Source organism: Glandiceps talaboti, chromosome 19 (assembly GCF_964340395.1).
Source record: "Glandiceps talaboti chromosome 19, keGlaTala1.1, whole genome shotgun sequence".
NCBI classification, from domain to species: Eukaryota; Metazoa; Hemichordata; class Enteropneusta; family Spengelidae; genus Glandiceps; species Glandiceps talaboti.
This window is the reverse complement of record NC_135567.1, coordinates 2530698-2553743: the sequence shown is the minus strand read 5'-3', so window position 1 is coordinate 2553743 and position 23046 is coordinate 2530698. Positions and strand designations below refer to the sequence as shown.

Here is a 23046-nt window from a genome sequence, read left to right as displayed (position 1 = left end):
TCTTTTGGACAAAAACATTATTTTTAACTGGATCATAAGTGTGTTTTGTTTTCATTTCAATGTCTTAAAAATTACCATGACACGTTTTATTTTGTTACATTTTTAGCTTACTGTAGTTTAAAGTCTTTCCTTAGATGTGGTATCACCTAATGCATAGACTAAATTTGCAACGACTTGTCAGATATAACTATATATATAAATAATTTCATCGACTTGGGCAACACATTTCACACAAAAAGTTGTAGTTTTCTATCAAAACTGATAATTGCAAACATTGTTAACATTAGTGCCTGTTTAGCTATTGTTGTCAATATTCCATTGTAATCATCTTATCTTTATGTCAACCACTCTGCAATCAATGTTGTTTTGTAACTAAATATTGTTTTATTATCAGCAATGAGCTACTTATTGATACACTTACCAATGATTCATTTATAGGCAATGATCTGATTTATTTACTGATACACTTACCCCAGCTCCATAATTGACATCATAACCATTCTCCAAGCAGAATTTAACCTTCTCTATATCTCCATCTGCAGCAGCAACAATGAGATCCTAATATAAAACAAACATATACAATGATTAGACTAATTTACACCAGTTTCACAAATCATGTCAAAATTACATTAAAAATATGCTTACTGCAAACCCAGTGTTAAAGTGACCAAATTAATGAGGATTAGGTATTTATTTGGGATATTTAATTTATAAAACAACTTTACTGTATTTTCTAATTGAAAAAAAAAATAATGTGAAATAATATCTACCAATTTCTTGTTTGTAACTCAGTAAATTGAAAATCATTAAAATATGTCTGAAATGTTTGTTAATGTATGTACAATAACAAACTTTTTACACTTTTTGCATCTTTTTGTAATCAAATGAGTTACAAACAAGGTTTTGATATTTATAATATGTTATTTCTCATTATTTGTTAAATTAGGAAAACAGTAAAGTTGTATTATGAATTAAAAATCCAAAATAAATACTTAATTCTCATCCATATGGCCACTTTAATAATATTTTAATATTTCCTTTTAGACAACATTTAAATATGTATATCAAAAATATACATAAGGTAGCTGTCTATTTTATCATTCACACAAATGATATTATGTAATATTATATGATTAATATGTCATTTATATCAATCTATTTTAATTAATATCAATCCATATAAAACAAACTTTTTTGTCACTTCAATTCAAACATATGATTATTGTAAAACACAGGTATGGTTGATTTGAACAGTTTGATTTGAGATCAATATCATTTTGTCAAATCACAACAAACTGGAAAGACTTTACATAATTGTATGACAAAAATCATTAGATTAGCTTTGTAGATCAAATGATTTATAAAGGTTATAAGACACAAATAGTTCAAAGTTGTTTTAGCATTAAGTTTTCAATCTGTCAAAATCTAGTTAAAGCTGACCACTAGGTGGCGGTATGGTCAGCAGATTAGTCAGCTGTAACAATGAATATCATTCTGATGAGGATCGTCTACAAGACAGATCAAAAGCTCAATGCTAAAAACATTTTGAACTGCTTGTGCATTATATCATTATGTAATGCATTCACAATGCTAAAACATGTAACATTAAAAAGCTATATTGATGATGGACAACTGATATACACTCTGAAATTAGAATATTAACACATGTATCTGTGTTATGGTTTCTAAGAATTACTAGACTGTAAGATATGACATGACGTTCCGCCCTCACTGGCCTCTGATGTGTGAGGGCGCCCAATCATGGTGTACCGTACAGACAAAGAATTACATGATTATACATATTTACAAAGTTTGAGGAAATTTAAATCTGACAATGTCATCTGATACATTTAGATATTTACAAGATACGTTTTCATGTATGACGTCACTGTACTACACCTAGCCATTTCACAGTTACAGACTTTATTGTTTCAGGGGTGGGGGATGTAGCTGCCTGCTGGGGAGTTGTAGCTGCCTGCTGGGGGGTGTAACTGCCTGTCGGGAAGGGGGGGGGTGTATAGCCCCCTCAATGGCAAGAGGCTGGGTAACCAAGACTACAAACTTCAAATAGATGTATTTAAATAAATTAGTGACAATGGCGTTATAGCACAATGGTGTTATAGCATACAATCCATTGCAGCCTCTATGAATGCACAAGATTAAAACATTCACATTTCAACATTTATCTTACCAGGTCCCCAATTAATACAGCTAGGTTAACCAAAGCGCAATTGTGGTTCAAATCTTACCCAAGAACTTTAGTCATTCAGAAACAAATGCCAGCAACGGGCTCAACCCTGCAACCTGCAGATTCCTAGCCAGCAACTCTAAACATTCAACAATCATGAGCCTACAACCTGCAACCTGCAGATTCCTAGCCAGCCACTCTAAACATTCAACCATCATGACTCTACAACCTGCAACCTGCAGATTCCTAGCCAGCCACTCTAAACATTCAACCATCATGACTCTACAATCTGCAACCTGCAGATTCCTGGCCAGCCACTCTAAACATTCAACCATCATGACCCTACAACCTGCAACCTGCAGATTCCTAGCCAGCCACTCTAAACATTCAACCATCATGACTCTACAACCTGCAACCTGCAGATTCCTAGCCAGCCACTCTAAACATTCAACCATCATGACCCTACAACCTGCAACCTGCAGATTCCTGGCCAGCAACTCTAAACATTCAACCATCATGACCCTACAACCTGCAACCTGCAGATTCCTAGCCAGCCACTCTAAACATTCAACCATCATGACCCTACAACCTGCAACCTGCAGATTCCTGGCCAGCAACTCTAAACATTCAACCATCATGACCCTACAACCTGCAACCTGCAGATTCCTAGCCAGCCACTCTAAACATTCAACCATCATGACTCTACAACCTGCAACCTGCAGATTCCTAGCCAGCCACTCTAAACATTCAACCATCATGACCCTACAACCTGCAACCTGCAGATTCCTAGCCAGCAACTCTAAACATTCAACCATCATGACTCTACAACCTGCAACCTGCAGATTCCTAGCAGGCCACTCTAAACATTCAACCATCATGATTACACATCTATCCACTTGCCTTATACCAATGATGTTATTGTACAATATATATATCACTAATTCATTGTTGCTATGAGTATAGTCTACACTGTAGTAGCTTTAGCATATATGTGTTCACCTGCCAAATGTTTAATTTGCCTACACAACCCTGTTGTTACATTCCCCACATCCGCCATCAATTGGAGGTTGCTGTGGGTGAGGTATCAATATTTTAGCATGTGAGTTCACTTTTGGATATTAACAGGCCTAGGTTGCCAAGCAACCTTAAACAGATGTTAATCTTTACACCATTGACATTGACATGTGAAGTAGCCCATAACAGATTTAATGATTTCATTACATCAATAAAACAAGAATCTTACATTTCCAGGCTGAAGTCAAAGTATTTTGTAATACAACAAATCACATTTTGAAACGTAAAATGCACATTTCTGATGCGATCATTTTCATTTGAACAATTTCCCAAATAGACAATCGAAGTAACATGACCACCAAATATCAAAGCAATCTGTCTAGCAGTTTTTTAATTTAAGTTGTTTACACACACACACACACACACACACACACACTTAGCGATTCCTACAGCACTACTGAACTTTATCAATTCAATTGTGCTAAAAATGAGTTAAAGGGGAACACCACTCAATGAAATAATTGTATTTCCTGAGAGTTTTTTGGTTTTAGATGACAATTTGTATAGACATAATGACTCTTGGTTCCCTTTAAGGCTTCAATGGGCAAACTAATAATATTGGTGTGCATCCAAACTTCACAAAAATACATTCATTTCTCCAGTAACACCACTTTTCTGGATTGGAACTGTTAAAGGGGCGTGGTCTGAAACGTCTATCTTTTTTCTTTCTTTAATTTTTTTTTTTTTTTTTTTTTTTTTTTTTTTTTTTTGGGGGGGGGGGAGGGGTTTATTTTTTGTCACCTGTATGTACCACTGACTGTAACTTGTTTAATGGTCAGTAATTTATATGCAAAGCCCATACCCTGTTATCTACTGTATTCTATACTAAGGAATACCATAATATTCTTTTATACTTACAGTATCACAGTACTTTATAGAGTGAGAATTTTGCAAGCTTCTACCAGTCATTACACAAGTAGCAGTGAGTGACTGTTTATTTGACCAACCAAAATTGTGTATTCTCCTACCTATTATTATGTTGTGACTCACATTTATACAATTACCGATAGTTGATTACATACTTTTCAGGATGAATGTCATTATATCGAAATGACAGTTCCAAAAAATAATTCCAGTTGTAGCTAGTTTAGCTTTAATAATTTATCAACTTTTGTAGAACAGTCTATGACAACTTGCTGCTTTCACTTGATTCTAGGCAGTCAGAAGTACAGAGCTCAGGTTAGACTAATGAGGTTAGAACAAGCAATTTTGAAAACACCAACTTTTGAGGTGCTTTTCTCACAAATGTTTAGCCACAGAATCAAGGCAAATAAGGATTGTGTATTTTGGTTATATCCCATAACCAAAATTCAAAATCCCAAATTGCCCGGATTCTAGGCCAACAAATATATGACGATATTGTATATGGAGTATCCAGCTTTCAGTGCAGGTATTACAAAATTGGCCATAAAGATGAACTCAATGATACAACAGAGATAGTAATGCATCACTATGCATCACCCCCTCCTTTTTTAATTCTTGTTTATTCTGTATCATCGTCATCATAATTTGATGAATGTATCCAAATTGTCCAATACTTTGGTTTTTCACCTTCTTTCACCCTTACTATAGTTAGATTAATACATTTATAGTCTATGTACAGAGTACAAATTATATATATTAATACTAGATAGGAGTTAGTTGTAAAGTTATACATTTACAGTCTATGTACAGAGTACAACTTATAAATATTAATACTAGATAGGAGTTAGTTGTAAAGTTATACATTTACAGTCTATGTACAGAGTACAACTTATAAATATTAATACTAGATAGGAGTTAGTTGTAAAGTTATACATTTACAGTCTATGTACAGAGTACAACTTATAAATATTAATACTAGATAGGAGTTAGTTGTAAAGTTATACATTTACAATCTATGTACAGAATACAACTTATAAATATTAATACTAGATAGGAGTTAGTTGTAAAGTTATACATTTACAATCTATGTACAGAATACAACTTATAAATATTAATACTAGATAGGAGTTTATTGTAAAGTTATACATTTACAATCTATGTACAGAGTACAACTTATAAATATTAATACTAGATAGGAGTTAGTTGTAAAGTTATACATTTACAATCTATGTACAGAGTACAACTTATAAATATTAATACTAGATAGGAGTTTGTTGTAAAGTTATACATTTACAATCTATGTACAGAGTACAACTTATATATACAGTCTGGATGCTAACGTCGTTTCTAACTAAACCACATCTGGTCAAAGTCGCTCAATTAGCACAAAAAGTTGTTCATCCAATCAGTGAACCCCAACTGCTATAGTGATGTAAACACTGTATGAGAAGCATCCTGAGCTGACAAATATACCATATATGGACATTACATATTAAGGGCCAACATAAACACCAACTTTATGAGAGACTGTGATTGATTAACAAAGACATTATGTTAATGACCGTGTTGGTGGCTGTGGATGGATTTTAAAATGTATTTCATACATCTCATGACTGCTAGAGTAACGACTTTGACTATACTGTGAGTAGAGGTATAAATGGTAAGAATACTGTATAGGAACTAGACTAGTGGGTGGAGATGTAAATTGTAATGATACTGTATAGGAACTAGACTGTGTGAGTGGAGGTGTAAATGGTAATGATACTGTATAGGAACTAGACGAGTGGGTGGCAGTGTAAATGGTAATGATACTGTGTAGGAACTAGACTAGTGAGTGGAGGTGTAAATGGTAATGATAAAGGAACTAGACTAGTGAGTGGAGGTGTAAATGGTAATGATACTGTATAGGAACTAGACTATGTGAGTGGATATGTAAATGGTAATGATAAAGGAACTAGACTAGTGAGTGGAGGTGTAAATGATATTGATACTGTATCGGAACTAGACTATGTGAGTGGAGGTGTAAATGGTAATGATAAATTAACTAGACTAGTGAGTGGAGGTGTAAATGGTAATGATGCTGTATATAGGAACTAGACTAGTGAGTGGCGGTGTAAATGGTAATGATACTGTATAGGAACTAGACTATGTGAGTGGAGGTGTAAATGGTAATGATACTGTATAGGAACTAGACTAGTGAGTGGAGGTGAAAATGGTAATGATACTGTATAGGAACTGGACTAGTGAGTGGCGGTGTAAATGGTAACGATACTGTATATGAACTAGACTATGTGAGTGGAGGTGTAAATGGTAATGATACTGTATAGGGACTAGACTAGTGAGTGGAGGTGTAAATGGTAATGATACTGTATAGGAACTAGACTATGTGAGTGGAGGTGTAAATGGTAACGGTACTGTATAGGTACCTGACTTGTGAGTGGAGGTGTAAATTGTAATGATACTGTATAGGAACTAGACTATGTGAGTGGAGGTGTAAAATGTAATGATACTGTATAGGAACTAGACTAGTAAGTGGAGGTGTAAATTGTAATGATACTGTATAGGAACTAGACTATGTGAGTGGAGGTGTAAATTGTAATGATACTGTATAGGAACTAGACTAGTAAGTGGAGGTGTAAATTGTAATGATACTGTATAGGAACTAGACTATGTGAGTGGAGGTGTAAATTGTAATGATACTGTATAGGAACTAGACTAGTAAGTGGAGGTGTAAATTGTAATGATACTGTATAGGAACTAGACTATGTGAGTGGAGGTGTTAATTGTAATGATACTGTATAGGAACTAGACTATGTGAGTGGAGGTGTTAATTGTAATGATACTGTATAGGAACTAGACTATGTGAGTGGAGGTGTAAATGGTAATGATATTGTATAGGAACTAGACTAGTAAGTGGAGGTGTAAATTGTAATGATACTGTATAGGAACTAGACTAGTGAGTGGAGGTGTAAATTTTAATGATACTGTATAGGAACTAGACTAGTAAGTGGAGGTGAAAATGGTAATGATACTGTATATGAACTAGACTATGTGAGTGGATATGTAAATGGTAACGATACTGTATAGGAACTAGACTAGTAAGTGGAGGTGAAAATGGTAATGATACTGTATAGGAACTAGACTATGTGAGTGGAGGTGTAAATTGTAATGATACTGTATAGGAACTAGACTAGTAAGTGGATATGTAAATTGTAATGATATTGTATAGGAACTAGACTATGTGAGTGGAGGTGAAAATGGTAATGATACTGTATAGGAACTAGACTAGTAAGCGGAGATGTAAATTGTAATGATACTGTATAGGAACTAGACTATGTGAGTGGAGGTGTAAATTGTAACGATACTGTACAGGAACTAGACTACTGAGTGGAGGTGTAAATGGTAACTATACTGTATAACACATAATATTTTGCCTTAAGTATTCATACAATTTAAACTACTGAGAATGAGATGGTTTTTTCTACCTTCACGTCCTTGTTTGTTGGATATCGAATTGTACTGAATTCTGTTGATAATGTTACTTTGTTGTTGAACTACAGTGTCATCCATTTTTTGTTCACACAAGTTTAAAACCTGGTTATTTTAAAACAATGTAAATGCTTTCACTCTTAATTGGTCGCACAAAGGGTTTCAGTTCTTGATATTTCATGTACTGTTTCCTATGTATATACATAGACCCTAATATTCCCAAGGTGTGATGTCAAAGTATGGTAATATCCATACATCTCATATTACTTTTCTTTGACGTCACACTCACAGTATAATAATATGGTTTGATATGGTTCCCTTTCTATTCATGGATTGCCGAACATCGACCATCATCATCAGTTTAAAGAGTGAACAAACACACCTCTTTTGGTCACAGCTGCATATCTATCGAGACAGTTGTGGTATTGTTGGCTTGCATAATAGCCTTCTAAATAGCAAAGTGGCTAATAGCTAAATTAGCAACAAGAATAGATCTATTATAGCTTCAAATGGCTATTCAGGCTATTTTCATTTTCCACCAGTAGTTTTTAGCCACTATTAGCTATTAGTAGCCAGGTAATAGCTTGCAATCAGCTACTGTAAAACCAGGAATAAAGTATAAATATCGCCCTAGGCAGCTATTAAGGATAGTAACCATTAGTAACCAGGTAATAGCTGTCTTTCAGCTACTAACCCTCAGCACTGTCCATGGGCTGGCTATGCAGCTATTCAAGCTATTAGCCATTAATAGCCGCTATTAGCCATTAATAGCAAGCTAGTAGCTGGCTACCAGCTATCAACCTCTCAGCTTTCTCCATGGGCTGGCTATGCAGCTATTTAAGCTATTAGCCATTAATAGCCGCTATTAGCCATTAATAGCCAGCTATCAGCTATCAACCTCTCAGCTTTCTCCATGGGCTGGCTATGCAGCTATTCAAGCTATTAGCCATTAATAGCCGCTATTAGCCATTAATAGCCAGCTAATAGCTAGCTATCAGCTATCAACCTCTCAGCTTTCTCCACGGGCTGGCTATGCAGCTATTCAAGCTATTAGCCATTAATAGCCGCTATTAGCCATTAATAGCCAGCTATCAGCTATCAACCTCTCAGCTTTCTCCATGGGCTGGCTATGCAGCTATTCAAGCTATTAGCCATTAATAGCCGCTATTAGCCATTAATAGCCAGCTATCAGCTATCAACCCCTCAGCTTTCCCCATGGGCTGGCTATGCAGCTATGCAGCTGTTCAAGCTATTAGCCATTAATAGCCGCTATTAGCCATTAATAGCCAGCTAATAGCTGGCTATCAGCTATCAACCTCTCAGCTTTCTCCATGGGCTGGCTATGCAGCTATGCAGCTGTTCAAGCTATTAGCCATTAATAGTCGCTATTAGCCATTAATAGCCAGCTAATAGCTGGCTATCAGCTATCAACCTCTCAGCTTTCTCCATAGGCTGGCTATGCAGCTATTTAAGATATTAGCCATTAATAGCCGCTATTAGCCATTAATAGCCAGCTAATAGCTGGCTATCCACTATCAACCCCTCAGCTTTCTCCATGGGCTGGCTATGCAGCTATTTAAGCTATTAGCCATTAATAGCCGCTTTTAGCCATTAATAGCAAGCTAATAGCTGGCTACCAGCTATCAACCTCTCAGCTTTCTCCATGGGCTGGCTATGCAGCTATTCAAGCTATTAGCCATTAATAGCCGCTATTAGCCATTAATATCCAGCAAATAGCTGGCTATCAGCTATCAACATCTCAGCTTTCTCCATGGGCTGGCTATGCAGCTATTCAAGCTATTAGTCATTAATAGCCACTATTAGCCAATTAATAGCCAGCAAATAGCTGGCTATCAGCTATCAACCTCTCAGCTTTCTCCATGGGCTGGCTATGCAGCTATTTAAGCTATTAGCCATTAATAGCCGCTATTAGCCATTAATAGCAAGCTAATAGCTGGCTACCAGCTATCAACCACTCAGCTTTCTCCATGGGCTGGCTATGCAGCTATTCAAGCTATTAGCCATTAATAGCCGCTATTAGCCATTAATACCCAGCAAATAGCTGGCTATCAGCTATCAACATCTCAGCTTTCTCCATGGGCTGGCTATGCAGCTATTCAAGCTATTAGTCATTAATAGCCACTATTAGCCAATTAATAGCCAGCTAATAGCTGGCTATCAGCTATCAACCTCTCAGCTTTCTCCATGGGCTGGCTATGCAGCTATTTAAGCTATTAGCCATTAATAGCCGCTATTAGCCATTAATAGCCAGCTAATAGCTGGCTATCCGCTATCAACCCCTCAGCTTTCTCCATTGCCTGGCTATGCAGCTATTTAAGCTATTAGCCATTAATAGCCGCTATTAGCCGTTAATAGCCAGCAAATAGCTGGCTATCAGCTATCAACATCTCAGCTTTCTCCGTGGGCTGGCTATGCAGCTATTCAAGCTATTAGCCATTAATAGCCACTATTAGCCATTAATAGCCAGCTAATAGCTGGCTATCAGCTATCAACCTCTCAGCTTTCTCCATGGGCTGGCTATGCAGCTATTTAAGCTATTAGCCATTAATAGCCGCTATTAGCCATTAATAGCCGCTATTAGCCATTAATAGCCAGCAAATAGCTGGCTATCAGCTATCATCCTCTCAGCTTTCTCCATGGGCTGGCTATGCAGCTATTCAAGCTATTAGCCATTAATAGCCGCTATTAGCCATTAATAGCCAGCAAATAGCTGGCTATCAGCTATCAACATCTCAGCTTTCTCCATGGGCTGGCTATGCAGCTATTCAAGCTATTAGCCATTAATAGCCGCTATTAGCCATTAATAGCCAGCAAATACATGTAGCTGGCTATCAGCTATCAACCTCTCAGCTTTCTCCATGGGCTGGCTATGCAGCTATTCAAGCTATTAGTCATTAATAGCCACTATTAGCCATTAATAGCCAGCTAATAGCTGGCTATCAGCTATCAACCTCTCAGCTTTCTCCATGGGCTGGCTATGCAGCTATTTAAGCTATTAGCCATTAATAACCGCTATTAGCCATTAATAGCCAGCTAATAGCTGGCTATCCGCTATCAACCCCTCAGCTTTCTCCATTGGCTGGCAATGCAGCTATTTAAGCTATTAGCCATTAATAGCCGCTATTAGCCATTAATAGCCAGCAAATAGCTGGCTATCAGCTATCAACCTCTCAGCTTTCTCCATGGGCTGACTATGCAGCTATTCAAGCTATTAGCCATTAATAGCCGCTATAAGCCATTAATAGCCATCAAATAGCTGGCTATCAGCTATCAACCTCTCAGCTTTTTCCATGGGCTGGCTATGAAGCTATTCAAGCTATTAGCCATTAATAGCCGCTATTAGCCATTACTAGCCAGCAAATAGCTGGCTATCAGCTATCAACATCTCAGCTTTCTCCGTTGGCTGGCTATGCAGCTATTCAAGCTATTAGCCATTAATAGCCACTATTAGCAATTAATAGCCAGCTAATAGCTGGCTATCAGCTATCAACCTCTCAGCTTTCTCCATGGGCTGGCTATGCAGCTATTCAAGCTATTAGCCATTAATAGCCAGCTAATAGCTGGCTATCAGCTATCAACCTCTCAGCTTTCTCTGTGGGCTGGCTATGCAGCTATTCAAGCTATTAGCTATTAATAGCCGCTATTAGCCATTAATAGCCAGCAAATAGCTGGCTATCAGCTATCAACATCTCAGCTTTCTCTGTGGGCTGGCTATGCAGCTATTCAAGCTATTAGCTATTAATAGCCGTTATTAGCCATTAATAGCCAGCAAATAGCTGGCTATCAGCTATCAACCTCTCAGCTTTCTCCATGGGCTGGCTATGCAGCTATTCAAGCTATTAGCCATTAATAGCCGCTATTAGCCATTAATAGCCAGCTAATAGCTGGCTATCAGCTATCAACCTCTCAGCTTTCTCCGTGGGCTGGCTATGCAGCTATTCAAGCTATTAGCCATTAATAGCCGCTATTAGCCATTAATAACCAGCAAATAGCTGGCTATCAGCTATCAACATCTCAGCTTTCTCCGTGGGCTGGCTATGCAGCTATTCAAGCTATTAGCCATTAATAGCCACTATTAGCCATTAATAGCCAGCTAATAGCTGGCTATCAGCTATCAACCTCTCAGCTTTCTCCATGGGCTGGCTATGCAGCTATTTAAGCTATTAGCCATTAATAGCCGCTATTAGCCATTAATAGCCAGCTAATAGCTGGCTATCCGCTATCAACCCCTCAGCTTTCTCCATGGGCTGGCTATGCAGCTATTCAAGCTATTAGCCATTAATAGCCGCTATTAGCCATTAATAGCCAGCTAATACCTGGCTATAAGCTATCAACCCCTCAGCTTTCTCCATGGGCTGGCTATGCAGCTATTCAAGCTATTAGCCATTAATAGCTACTATTAGCCATTAATAGCCAGCTAATAGCTGGCTATCCGCTATCAACCTCTCAGCTTTCTCTTTGGGCTGGCTATGCAGCTATTTAAGCTATTGGCCATTAATAGCCGCTATTAGCCATTAATAGCCAGCTAAGAGCTGGCTATCAGCTATCAACCTCTCAGCTTTCTCCATGGGCTAGCTACTCAGCTATTTAAGCTATTAGCCATTAATAGCCGCTATTAGCCATTAATAGCTAGCTAATAGCTGGCTATCCGCTATCAACCTCTCAGCTTTCTCCATGGGCTGGCTATGCAGCTATTCAAGCTATTAGCCATTAATAGCCAGCTAATAGCTGGCTATAGTTATCAACCTCTCAGCTTTCTCCATGGGCTGGCTACGCAGCTATTTAAGCTATTAGCCATTAATAGCCGCTATTAGCCATTAATAGCCAGCTAATAGCTGGCTATCCACTATCAACCCCTCAGCTTTCTCCATGGGCTGGCTATGCAGCTATTTAAGCTATTAGCCATTAATAGCCACTATTAGCCATTAATAGCAAGCTAGTAGCTGGCTACCAGCTATCAACCTCTCAGCTTTCTCCATGGGCTGGCTATGCAGCTATTCAAGCTATTAGCCATTAATAGCCGCTATTAGCCATTAATAGCCAGCAAATAGCTGGCTATCAGCTATCAACATCTCAGCTTTCTCCGTGGGCTGGCTATGTAGCTATTCAAGCTATTAGCCATTAATAGCCGCTATTAGCCATTAATAGCCAGCTAATAGCTGGCTATCAGCTATCAACCTCTCAGCTTTCTCCATGGGCTGGCTATGTAGCTATTCAAGCTATTAGCCATTAATAGCCGCTATTAGCCATTAATAGCCAGCTAATAGCTGGCTATCAGCTATCAACCTCTCAGCTTTCTCCATGGGCTGGCTATGTAGCTATTCAAGCTATTAGCCATTAATAGCCGCTATTAGCCATTAATAGCCAGCTAATAGCCGGCTATCAGCTATCAACCTCTCAGCTTTCTCCATGGGCTGGCTATGCAGCTGTTCTAGCTATTAACCATTAATAGCCGCTATTAGCCATCAATTGCCAGCTAATAGCTGGCTATCAGCTTTCAACCTCTCAGCTTTCTCCATGGGCTGGCTATGCAGCTATTCAAGCTATTAGCCATTAATAGCCGCTATTAGCCATTAATAGCCAGCTAATAGCTGGCTATCCGCTATCAACCTCTCAGCTTTGTATGTGGGCTAGCTATGCAGCTATTTAAGCTATTAGCCATTAATAGCCAGCTAAGAGCTGGCTATCAGCTATCAACCTCTCAGCTTTCTCCATGGGCTGGCTACGCAGCTATTTAAGCTATTAGCCATTAATAGCCGCTATTAGCCATTAATAGCTAGCTAATAGCTGGCTATCAGCTATCAACCTCTCAGCTTTCTCCATGGGCTGGCTATGCAGCTGTTCAAGCTATTAGCCATTAATAGCAATCTAATAGCTGGCTATTAACCCCAAGAGTTAAGTTTGTTGAAATTAAATGAATGAAAAAACAAACCATGATCGAGATTTATTATTTGAAGAGTCAAGGAGTACAGTATGTTCTAAACACCTTAACACCTGATAATATAATGATGCTATGTCAAGTAATTTTGATTTGTTCAGATTAAAGTACTTTAAAAGACTTTGTAATTTAGATGAATCATGATGGACTAAATGTGTCTTTAACCATCTCAATTCCATTAGTGAAGAATCTGAAAGAAATGTGATAAAACTGTCCTGGAATTGGCGGAAAACTGTAAATAATGTGTTAATAGACCTTAATATTGATAAAGACCAAATTCAAACTCTTTCAGATAATAAAATCAAACATATCATATTTAAAAATGACGAGCTCAAATGGAAAGACAGTTGAACACTTTCTTTTTACATGTGAAAGCCATTCTACACAACGACAGATCTTAATGAAAGGAACAGAAGAACTATTACTCAACAATAAGGAGTTGAATTTATATCAAGATTTTAAACAAAGGAAAGAACTACTCTGTTTATTTATAGGAGATAATACAAAACACTACAATGCTCAGTCTATAAGTAAACAAATAGATAAACTTGTCAAACAATACCTTATTGAAGCAATTGAAAACAGAAAAGATTTTGTTAAAACTAATATAGAATAGTTTAGCCGTTAGATTTTCTGACAACTAACATTTGAAGCATACATTTTTATTTGTATTGTCGTTTTATCAATATTCTTACCTTACTTTGGTTTATTTTGTTGTTTGTTCCTGTATATGTTTTTTACTCGTCTTTATGGTAGTGTATGTATTTTTAATTTTTCTTAGTGCTGCTCTTTACAATCTTAGTGAGTCCCCTGATACAAAAGGGATGCAATAAATAGATAAATAGCTGGTAGCCGGCTATTAGCTGGCTATAAATGGCTAACAGCAGCTATTAATGGCTAATAGCTTGAATAGCTGAATAGCCATGTGTGGGAGAGTACTGGGGGTTGTTAGCTGTTAGCTGGCTATTAGCTGGCTATTAATGGCTAATAGCGGCTATTAATGGCTAATAGCTTGAATATCTTAATAGCCAGGTCCTGGAGACTGTTGGGAGTTGTTAGTTCGTAGTCGGCTAGTAATGGCTATCAGCGGCTAGTAATGGCTATCAGCTTGAATAGCTACCTAGGGAGATATTTATACCATATGCCCAGTTTGACAATAGCTGATAACAAGCTATTATCTGGCTATTTATGGCCAATATTGAATAGATGTTAGCTAGCTATTAGCTGGCTATTAGTGGCTAATATCGGCTATTAATAGCTAATAGCTTGAATAGCTGAATAGCCATGTCCTGAAGAGTGCTAGGGGTTGTTAGCTGGTAGTAGGCTATTAATAGCTAATAGCGGCTATTAATGGCTAATAGCAGCTGTCAATGGCTCTTAGCTTGAATAGCTACCCAGGGAGATAATCACACCATATTCCCGTTTTTATAATAGCTGATAGCAAGCTATTACCTGGCTATTTATGGCTAATAGTATTAAGTTGAATAGCCAATAGCCGCTATTTATCTGAGATTCAGCTATTTTGGTAATTCAATAAATCCCCAGTAGCTGCTATTTACCTTCAGATCAAGCTATTTTGGCAACCAAGGAAATAGGCAACAGCCACTATTTATCTCGAATCAAGCTATTTTGGGATGAAACTATTTTGGCAATCCAATAAATAGCCAATAGCCGCTATTTAGCTCAAATCAAGATTGAATCAAGCTGTTTTGGTAAATAGCCAATAACCGCTATTTATCTGAGATCAAGCTATTGTGGCAATCCAACAATACCGCACCTCTATACAGGGTTATAGCTGAGATGCATACTGATAATGTGTACTAGTTGGTTAGAATGCACACTCAATATTATTGGAGAAATAATTATTCAAATATCTACTGACTCCCCATCCCTATATATGCCTATAAGTAACATGGTGGAATATGAAAAGTTTAATAATTTAAATAAAGACAATATCTATTCTTCCAGAGATAAATTTAAGTATTCATAGGTACTATCACTACTACTTACAGCTATAAAAATGTGTACACACTCTATTCTTTGTCAATTACAGCTGTTAGTATTAGATTGGAAATTACCCAGAAGGCCATATGAGTACACAAAGTCGTGTCTGCTGGGTATCAATGACAATAATTATTTCAAGCCACCTATACAGGGTTATAGCTGAGATGCATACTGATAGTGTGTACTAGTTGGTTAGAATGCACACTCAATATTATTGGAGATATAACTTATTCAAATATCCACTGACTCTCCATCCCTACTGGCATATGCCTATACGTTACATGGTGGAACATGAAAAGATTAATAATTTCAATAAAGACAATAATTGAGATGCATACTGATAGTGTGTACTAGTTGGTTAGAATGCACACTCAATATTTTTGTAGAAATAACTTATTGAAATATCCACTGACCCCCAATCCCTATACATGCCTATACGTTACATGGTGGAATATGAACAGATTAATAGTTTCAATAAAGACAATATTTATTCTTCCAGGGACAAATGTTAGTATTCATAGGTAGTATCACTACTACTTACAGCTATAAAAATGTGTGAACACTCTATTCTTTGTCAATTACAGCTCATAGATTTTGATTGGAAATTACCCAGAAGGCCATATTGAGTTCAAAAAGTTGTGTCTGCTGGGTATGAATGACAATAATTATTTCAAACCACCTATACAGGGTTATAGCTGAGATGCATACTGATAGTGTGTACTAGTTGGTTAGAATGCACACCCAATATTTTTGGAGAAATATTTATTCAAATATCCACTGACTCCCCATCCCTATATATGCTTATACGTTACGTGGTGGAACATGAAAAGTAATAAAGACAATATTTATTCTTCCAGAGATAAATTTAAGTATTCATAGGTAGTATCACTACTACATTGAATATTTGAAATGTGTGCACACTCTATTGTTTGTCAATTACAGCTCCTCGTATTAGATTTGAAATTACTCAGAAGGCCATATGAGTGCACACAGTCATGTCTGCTGGGTATCAATGACAATAATTATTTCAAACCACCTATACAGGGTTATAGCTGAGATGCATACTGATAGTGTGTACTAGTTGGTTAGAATGCACACTCAATATTATTGGAGATATAACTTATTGAAATATTCACTTCAATATTATTGGAGATATAACTTATTGAAATATCCACCGACTCCCCATCCCTATACATGCCTATACGTTACATGGTGGAACATGAAACGATTAATAATTCCAATAAAGACAATAATTATTCTTCCAGGGACAAATGTTAGTATTCATAGGTAGTATCACTACTACTTACAGCAATTAAAATGTGTGAACACTCTATTGTTTGTCAATTACAGCTCATACTATTAGATTGGAAATTACCCAGAAGGCCATATTGAGTACAAAAAGTCGTGTCTGCTGGGTATCAATGACAATAATTATTTCAAACCACTTATACAGGGTTATAGCTGAGATGTATACTGATAGTGTGTACTAGTTGGTTAGAGTGCACACTCAATATTATTGGAGATATAACTTATTCAAATATCCACTGACTCTCCATCCCTACTGGCATATGCCTATACGTTACATGGTGGAACATGAAAAGATTAATAATTTCAATAAAGACAACAATTATTCTTCCAGGAACAAATGTTAGTATTCATAGGTAGTATGACTACTACTTACAGCAATTAAAATGCGTTGGCCCATGCATCTATTGTTTCCTTGCTGACGGACAAGCTATGTATAGTTTGAGCAAAGTCACGAGTGTCTGTGGTTTGAGCTATTGAGGCTACTGTGAACAGTGCCCCCGTGCGGTGGCTGATGGAGAGGTGGCTGCTGTGTTCAGCACAGTATGACTATGAGCCGAGTTCTATGCATAACCGGTGTAGGCATCCGTTCCTTAGTCAGTCTCTCCGTATGTATCATTTTTTTCCGATCAATGTGTCTATATTTTGTCAAAGAATTAATCACTACTCTTGACAAACGTCCCAACGTTGGCAAAATATTCCCTACCTGAAAGTTTGTGGCGTAATTTTACTGATCTCAACATATACCTTAGTAGTAGTAGTAGCGACGGCAGCTGTTGCAATGGCGACTACAATCTGAAACTGAATGAACAGCTGAGCGCTGTAGCCCCATCACTTCAAAAAATTGATGCGCGTTCAGCGTAAGTTTGAGAATATTTTTGTTCAAAATTGTCATCATAATAGAAAAAAAATAGTGGGTGTATGTATATAATAAATAAATAATCTTCCGGTATTTCTCATTCATGCTACGTCATCGAGAACGAATGATTCCCTCACGCCGATAGGCTCGGAGGGATACTGCCGACATTAGGAAATCATGAAGTAGCACTCATTTGGAATACCGGTCTTACGAAATATTTCGTCCATGTAAAATAGTATCCGGGTAAGGCTTATGCGCATGCGTACGTATTTATCGTTCGTGACTGTAAAGTTTTGTCCTCTTGGAAATGTTAAACCAGCCGTTTTGCAGAAACTCCATGATAAAAATTCTTGGTAAAGTAATAATAAGTTCAGGTGTATTTACTTACTTGAAATGTGGGATTGTGGGATGGGGATATATATTCCCTGTCAGTTTACTGTGACTTAGTCAGACAATTTCAAACTAGGACACAGCACCATTTCGAGTTTCTAATATTTTGCTACTACACGTGTACACACGCTTGTGTATGTGTGATTTATGAGATGTAGTCTTGCTTGCAGACGGTGCACAGGTCTAGATTACTGACAGGAGAAGGACATATATGTAAGCAGGACTAGTCGCGGTGGCGTGGCGCTGTACATAAATTGTAGAAATAATACAAAGTATTACAATATCAAAGAAACCGACGAACACAATCGATCTGATAAAAATATGTCTCACTCTGTTAATTTAGTATTTCAACTACCTGTAGGACTAGCACCCCCGGGAGTACGTCTTCTAACCGGGGGCGCCACTGTCAACAGCGCCACCAGATCAGCAGAACCCAGTGTGCAAGAAGACTGCTGATGATCAAGATGTATTCCTATATTGTTACAGAGTGTATTACCTTTATTGTTTGTTCCTACTCTTCATGGAAAACCACTACCAGACGTTTTACGGTAAGCTGGTTCTCTACATTGGCATAGTCAGTAATAGAATTTGTGTGTGGCAAATGCTTTTTGTGTGTTTTACTTTTTTCGATTTTGCCGTGCCACGCAAGTTCCTGTCAGCCGACAACTTTGTAATAACTTAGTTACACAATAATTGTACCACGTTCGATATCGTGATTCAATAATTTTTGCAACCAATTGTAACACGTTCTTATACGTGCAATTACAATTTTTTGTAATTGTCATTATCACGAATTCAACATGTTTATTTCAACTGTACACTCACAAGTATTTTGTATTTTCGAATTATTTACATCTGTGCAACATTATAGTTCAAATCAAGTACTTGCACTTTTAGTAACATCGATATCGCACAGACCTAAACCTGGACTAACACGCAATCTACTACGTGTAGCTCAGCGTTTTATATTAATTTTTGAAAGAAACAGTATTTGTAAACCGAACTTACATTGTTATGGTACTTTCAAAACCCAACATCTCATAACTGTGAAACTGCATAACAATAGGAAGATCTGTCACCTTTTAGCCGTCTTTAATTATTCAAGTAATTTCCATCTATTGAAAGTGTCACCTGACCTGTACGAACTGATATTTACAAACATATGTTCGTTTGCTATATCCGCGGTGTCACGAATAATCTACCGATCTATCGTTATGTTAGTATTAGTAAACTTAAACGTGCATAGCACCCGCCCACTCAAACTCCGTACAGGCTCAAACTTTAATTTTTGGGGGATTTTAGATATAGCTTCACTAAACACTATTAATATAGTTGGAGCATATTTACAGTCCCATTTGATTACACTTTAAGTATATACAACACTATCCAGTTATCTGTTTCAAAACTCATTGTAGTTTTAAACAGTATTATTATTTCAATATAAATATAAATAAGGCTTCCAATAATTGTAATACCCTTTCTACCCGAGCAAACACGGTTTAGGGGAAAACAATTTCACACAATTAAATTTTTTTGAGTCAATCCTATAAATATTATAACAGATTTAAACTCCAATAGGGTTGGAGTTTAACTTTAGTAGTCTTTGTCAATATGGATGTAATAGATATACAGAACTGTACTAAAGATGAGTTAATGACTATAAAAGGAATAGACCCTGCAACAGCTAAGTCAATAATTGATCTCCGTGAGAGGCACAAGCACCTAACTCAAGAACTTATAACAGCAATTTTGCATTCTAAACCGTCGAAGGAATTTTGGGACAAAGTTAGGTTCACACCAATTCCACTGACTACTCCCGACCATACCCCTGAAGGTCCTACTGACATAGAGGAGGGAGGGGGAGCTAGTGGTGGTAGTCCCACTAGCACTGATACCACACCACAGCAAGACCACTTCAATGCAAGGATGGGAGAAGTTATTGATCAAGCTGCTGCCAACTCAGTCTATGGGGGTAGAAGTTATTGATCAAGCTGCTGCCAACTCAGTCTATGGGGGTACAAGACCAAAGGCAAACAAAGGGAAGTCACCACCATCCCATGACACCCCACCAGCTGAGCATCCAGCACCACAAACACCAGTTGTGCACCAGACACCACCATCTGGGCCTCATCTGCAAATGACAGGCCAACCGATGCCACCACCAGAGACTCAACCACCGCCAATGGGGTACTACCCACCCTCGTGGGGGTATCAGGTACCACCACCTGGTCCATCACAACCTGCATATCGCCAGTCACCACCAGCTGCAAACATACCAGTGACACAACCAGGCTACCAGGCACCGTCCATGGGGTACTACCAACCAGCTGGATACCAACAGCCACCACCAGCCAGCTATACAATGGGGCAGTCAGGATACCAACCACCTATCATGGGGTACTACCCACCGGCAATGCCTTATCTGGCATACCATCAGCAGCCAACATCACCATACCAATACCCACCATACCCCATGGTACCACCATACTACCAGCCTCATCCCATGCAATCATATGGACCACCAACAGTCTCACAGCCTTTAGTGTCATCAACTATGGGCCAACAACCAGACCAACGAGTGTTGACAGGTGCAACTCAGTTTAAGCAGGAACAACCAATGCCTACAGCACACACACCAGTGCCAACACCATGTGTACAAGGGCCATCTCCCCATGTAGGAGTGAGCAGTACCACCACCACTCTCCCAACACCGACAAGTCAGCAACACACCTGGGACCAGGGAGTCAGTGCTTCAGATAGAAGGGGATACAGCCAACCACCACATCATCCCTATGTCCCCAAGAACTTGATTTACTCAGGAGATAGTACATGGCGGAGTTTTATAACCCGATACGAGCAGTATGCACACTCCAATCAGTGGACAATCCAGGAGGCGAGAGACAACATGTGTTGGTTCTTAGATGGCAAAGCTATTGATTACTACACTCTTATCCGAGATCGACATCAAGATATTGAATACCACAACCTAGTCAAACAACTGGAACGCCGTTTCGATTTTCAAGAACTACCAGAAACTGCCCTGGTTGAATGTTATCAAGCAAAACAGTGGTCTGATGAGACGCTCCGTGACTGGGCAGACAGACTACTAACACAGGCAACACATGGCTTCGATAATTTCAATGATGAGCATATGAATGGACAGGCCTTACTATCATTCTGTCAAGGCTGCTTGGATAAGGAGGCCGGACAATATGCGGCTAATCAACGACCAGCCACAATAGACAGTGCAATTGATAAAATCAGATGGTTTAAGCACAATAACCAGGCAATCTTTGGCAAGTCCCCGTGCTCACGGGAGATTCGCCAAGTCATCACAGATGTTGACGACAGCGACGACCACAGCCAACCACGGGTATGAGCAGCCACCCGTCTCCAATCAAATAGACCACCGCCACCATCTCATTTAACAGGCCACAGGTACGTATCCACACAACTCTCCTATACAGAAAAAAAATCTCTGGAGGATGAGGTTTTGAACCTGAAGGGCCAATTACAAACAATACAGTCTGCCCTAGATGGAATTATCTCACAGATGAAGACAATAACAACCCACGAAGGTCCAGGAGCCGGTCACCATCACCAAACCGAAACTGTTACCAGTGTGGTAGACCCAGACACTTCAGGAGGGACTGCCCACAGCTCGACCCCAAAACCAATAGAGTGACCTTTGCACCAGATTTAAACAAGTAGGGGTCGGAGACAGAGGCCTAACACCGACCCTCAATCCCACAGGCCTCAGCAACCGGACAGATAACCTGGACACCGACAAATTGGACCAAACCCTACTAGAAAAGCAATGTACCACACCACCCTTTTACGGTATGTTACATGCTCGTCAGGAAAACCTTCTGCGATGAACACAACTGCAAACAGTGAGCAGGAAGAAGTCACTATATACCAACTCAAGTCATCTTCCATGTGCACTGTGCCTATTAAAATTCAAGGACACCAGGTGAATGCCATAGTTAATACTGCAGCAGAAGTTACCCTCGTCTCAGACCAACTCTACAAAAGCTTACATGACAAACTGATAATACTCAAAACGGTAATCATGCACACAGCTGGCCGGAATCTAGACATGAAAGGCATTATCATAGGACCTGTCCACCTTCAATTAGGGGGAGCGAAATTCCTACAGAACATTTAGGTAGCTCCCATTGAGGATGATATGCTTCTGGGACTGGATTTCCTGAGAACCAACAAAGTCCAGGTAGACATGGATAAGAGCCAGTTAGTTCTTGGGCAAGAAACTTTGGACATGACCTATGGCAATGGTTATCATGGTAGGGACCCTCCCAAAATAGCCAAGGTGTCTTTGAGGGAAAGAACAGAAGTCCCACCCAACCATGTGGTCCGAGTACAATGTGATATCGATAAAGACATATTCGACTATGTACTGAAACCCATAGGAGGTCTACAAGTAATGGCGCATGAGTACATCCCATTAATCATGGACGATGACACCTGGCATTTAAGTAAATTTCCACACCCTCTGGATCCTAACAGATACCAGAAAAGAGGAAAAGCCAGGAGGCCACCCCCCCCCCCCCCGCCCCTCTTGAACCAGAACAGCCAATGTCACTGACGAGGGACTGGTAGTTGATGTCCGCACCAAAACAGACTCAACTCTGGTAACTATAAGAGCAAATGCCAGCAGCAACCAAGGAAACTCTTCAACCAGAACAGCAAACATCACTGACGAGGGACTGGTGGTCGATGTCCGTCCCAAAATGGTCCCAGCCCCAGTAACTATCAGACCAAGTAACAGTGGCAGCCAACAAAAGAAAAGGGAGAATGGAGTCCATAGAAACCTGTGAACCGGGTAGTGGAAAGTCCAGCAAAGGAGATGACACCAGACCACCACTGAGCTGACTACCAACCAGACAAGTCACC

General features: G+C 38.7%; 1 protein-coding gene across 3 annotated transcripts in view; it reads right to left on the bottom strand.

Moving 5' to 3' along the window:
* LOC144449941 (uncharacterized) overlaps positions 1-23046 on the bottom strand; it is a 413245-nt gene that overhangs the window by 135080 nt on the left and 255119 nt on the right. For all 3 annotated transcript variants that reach the window (XM_078140494.1, XM_078140495.1, XM_078140496.1), the window contains one exon: positions 472-558. In XM_078140494.1, coding sequence (XP_077996620.1) covers positions 472-558 — 87 coding nt within the window. The remainder of the gene's footprint in view (positions 1-471; positions 559-23046) is intronic.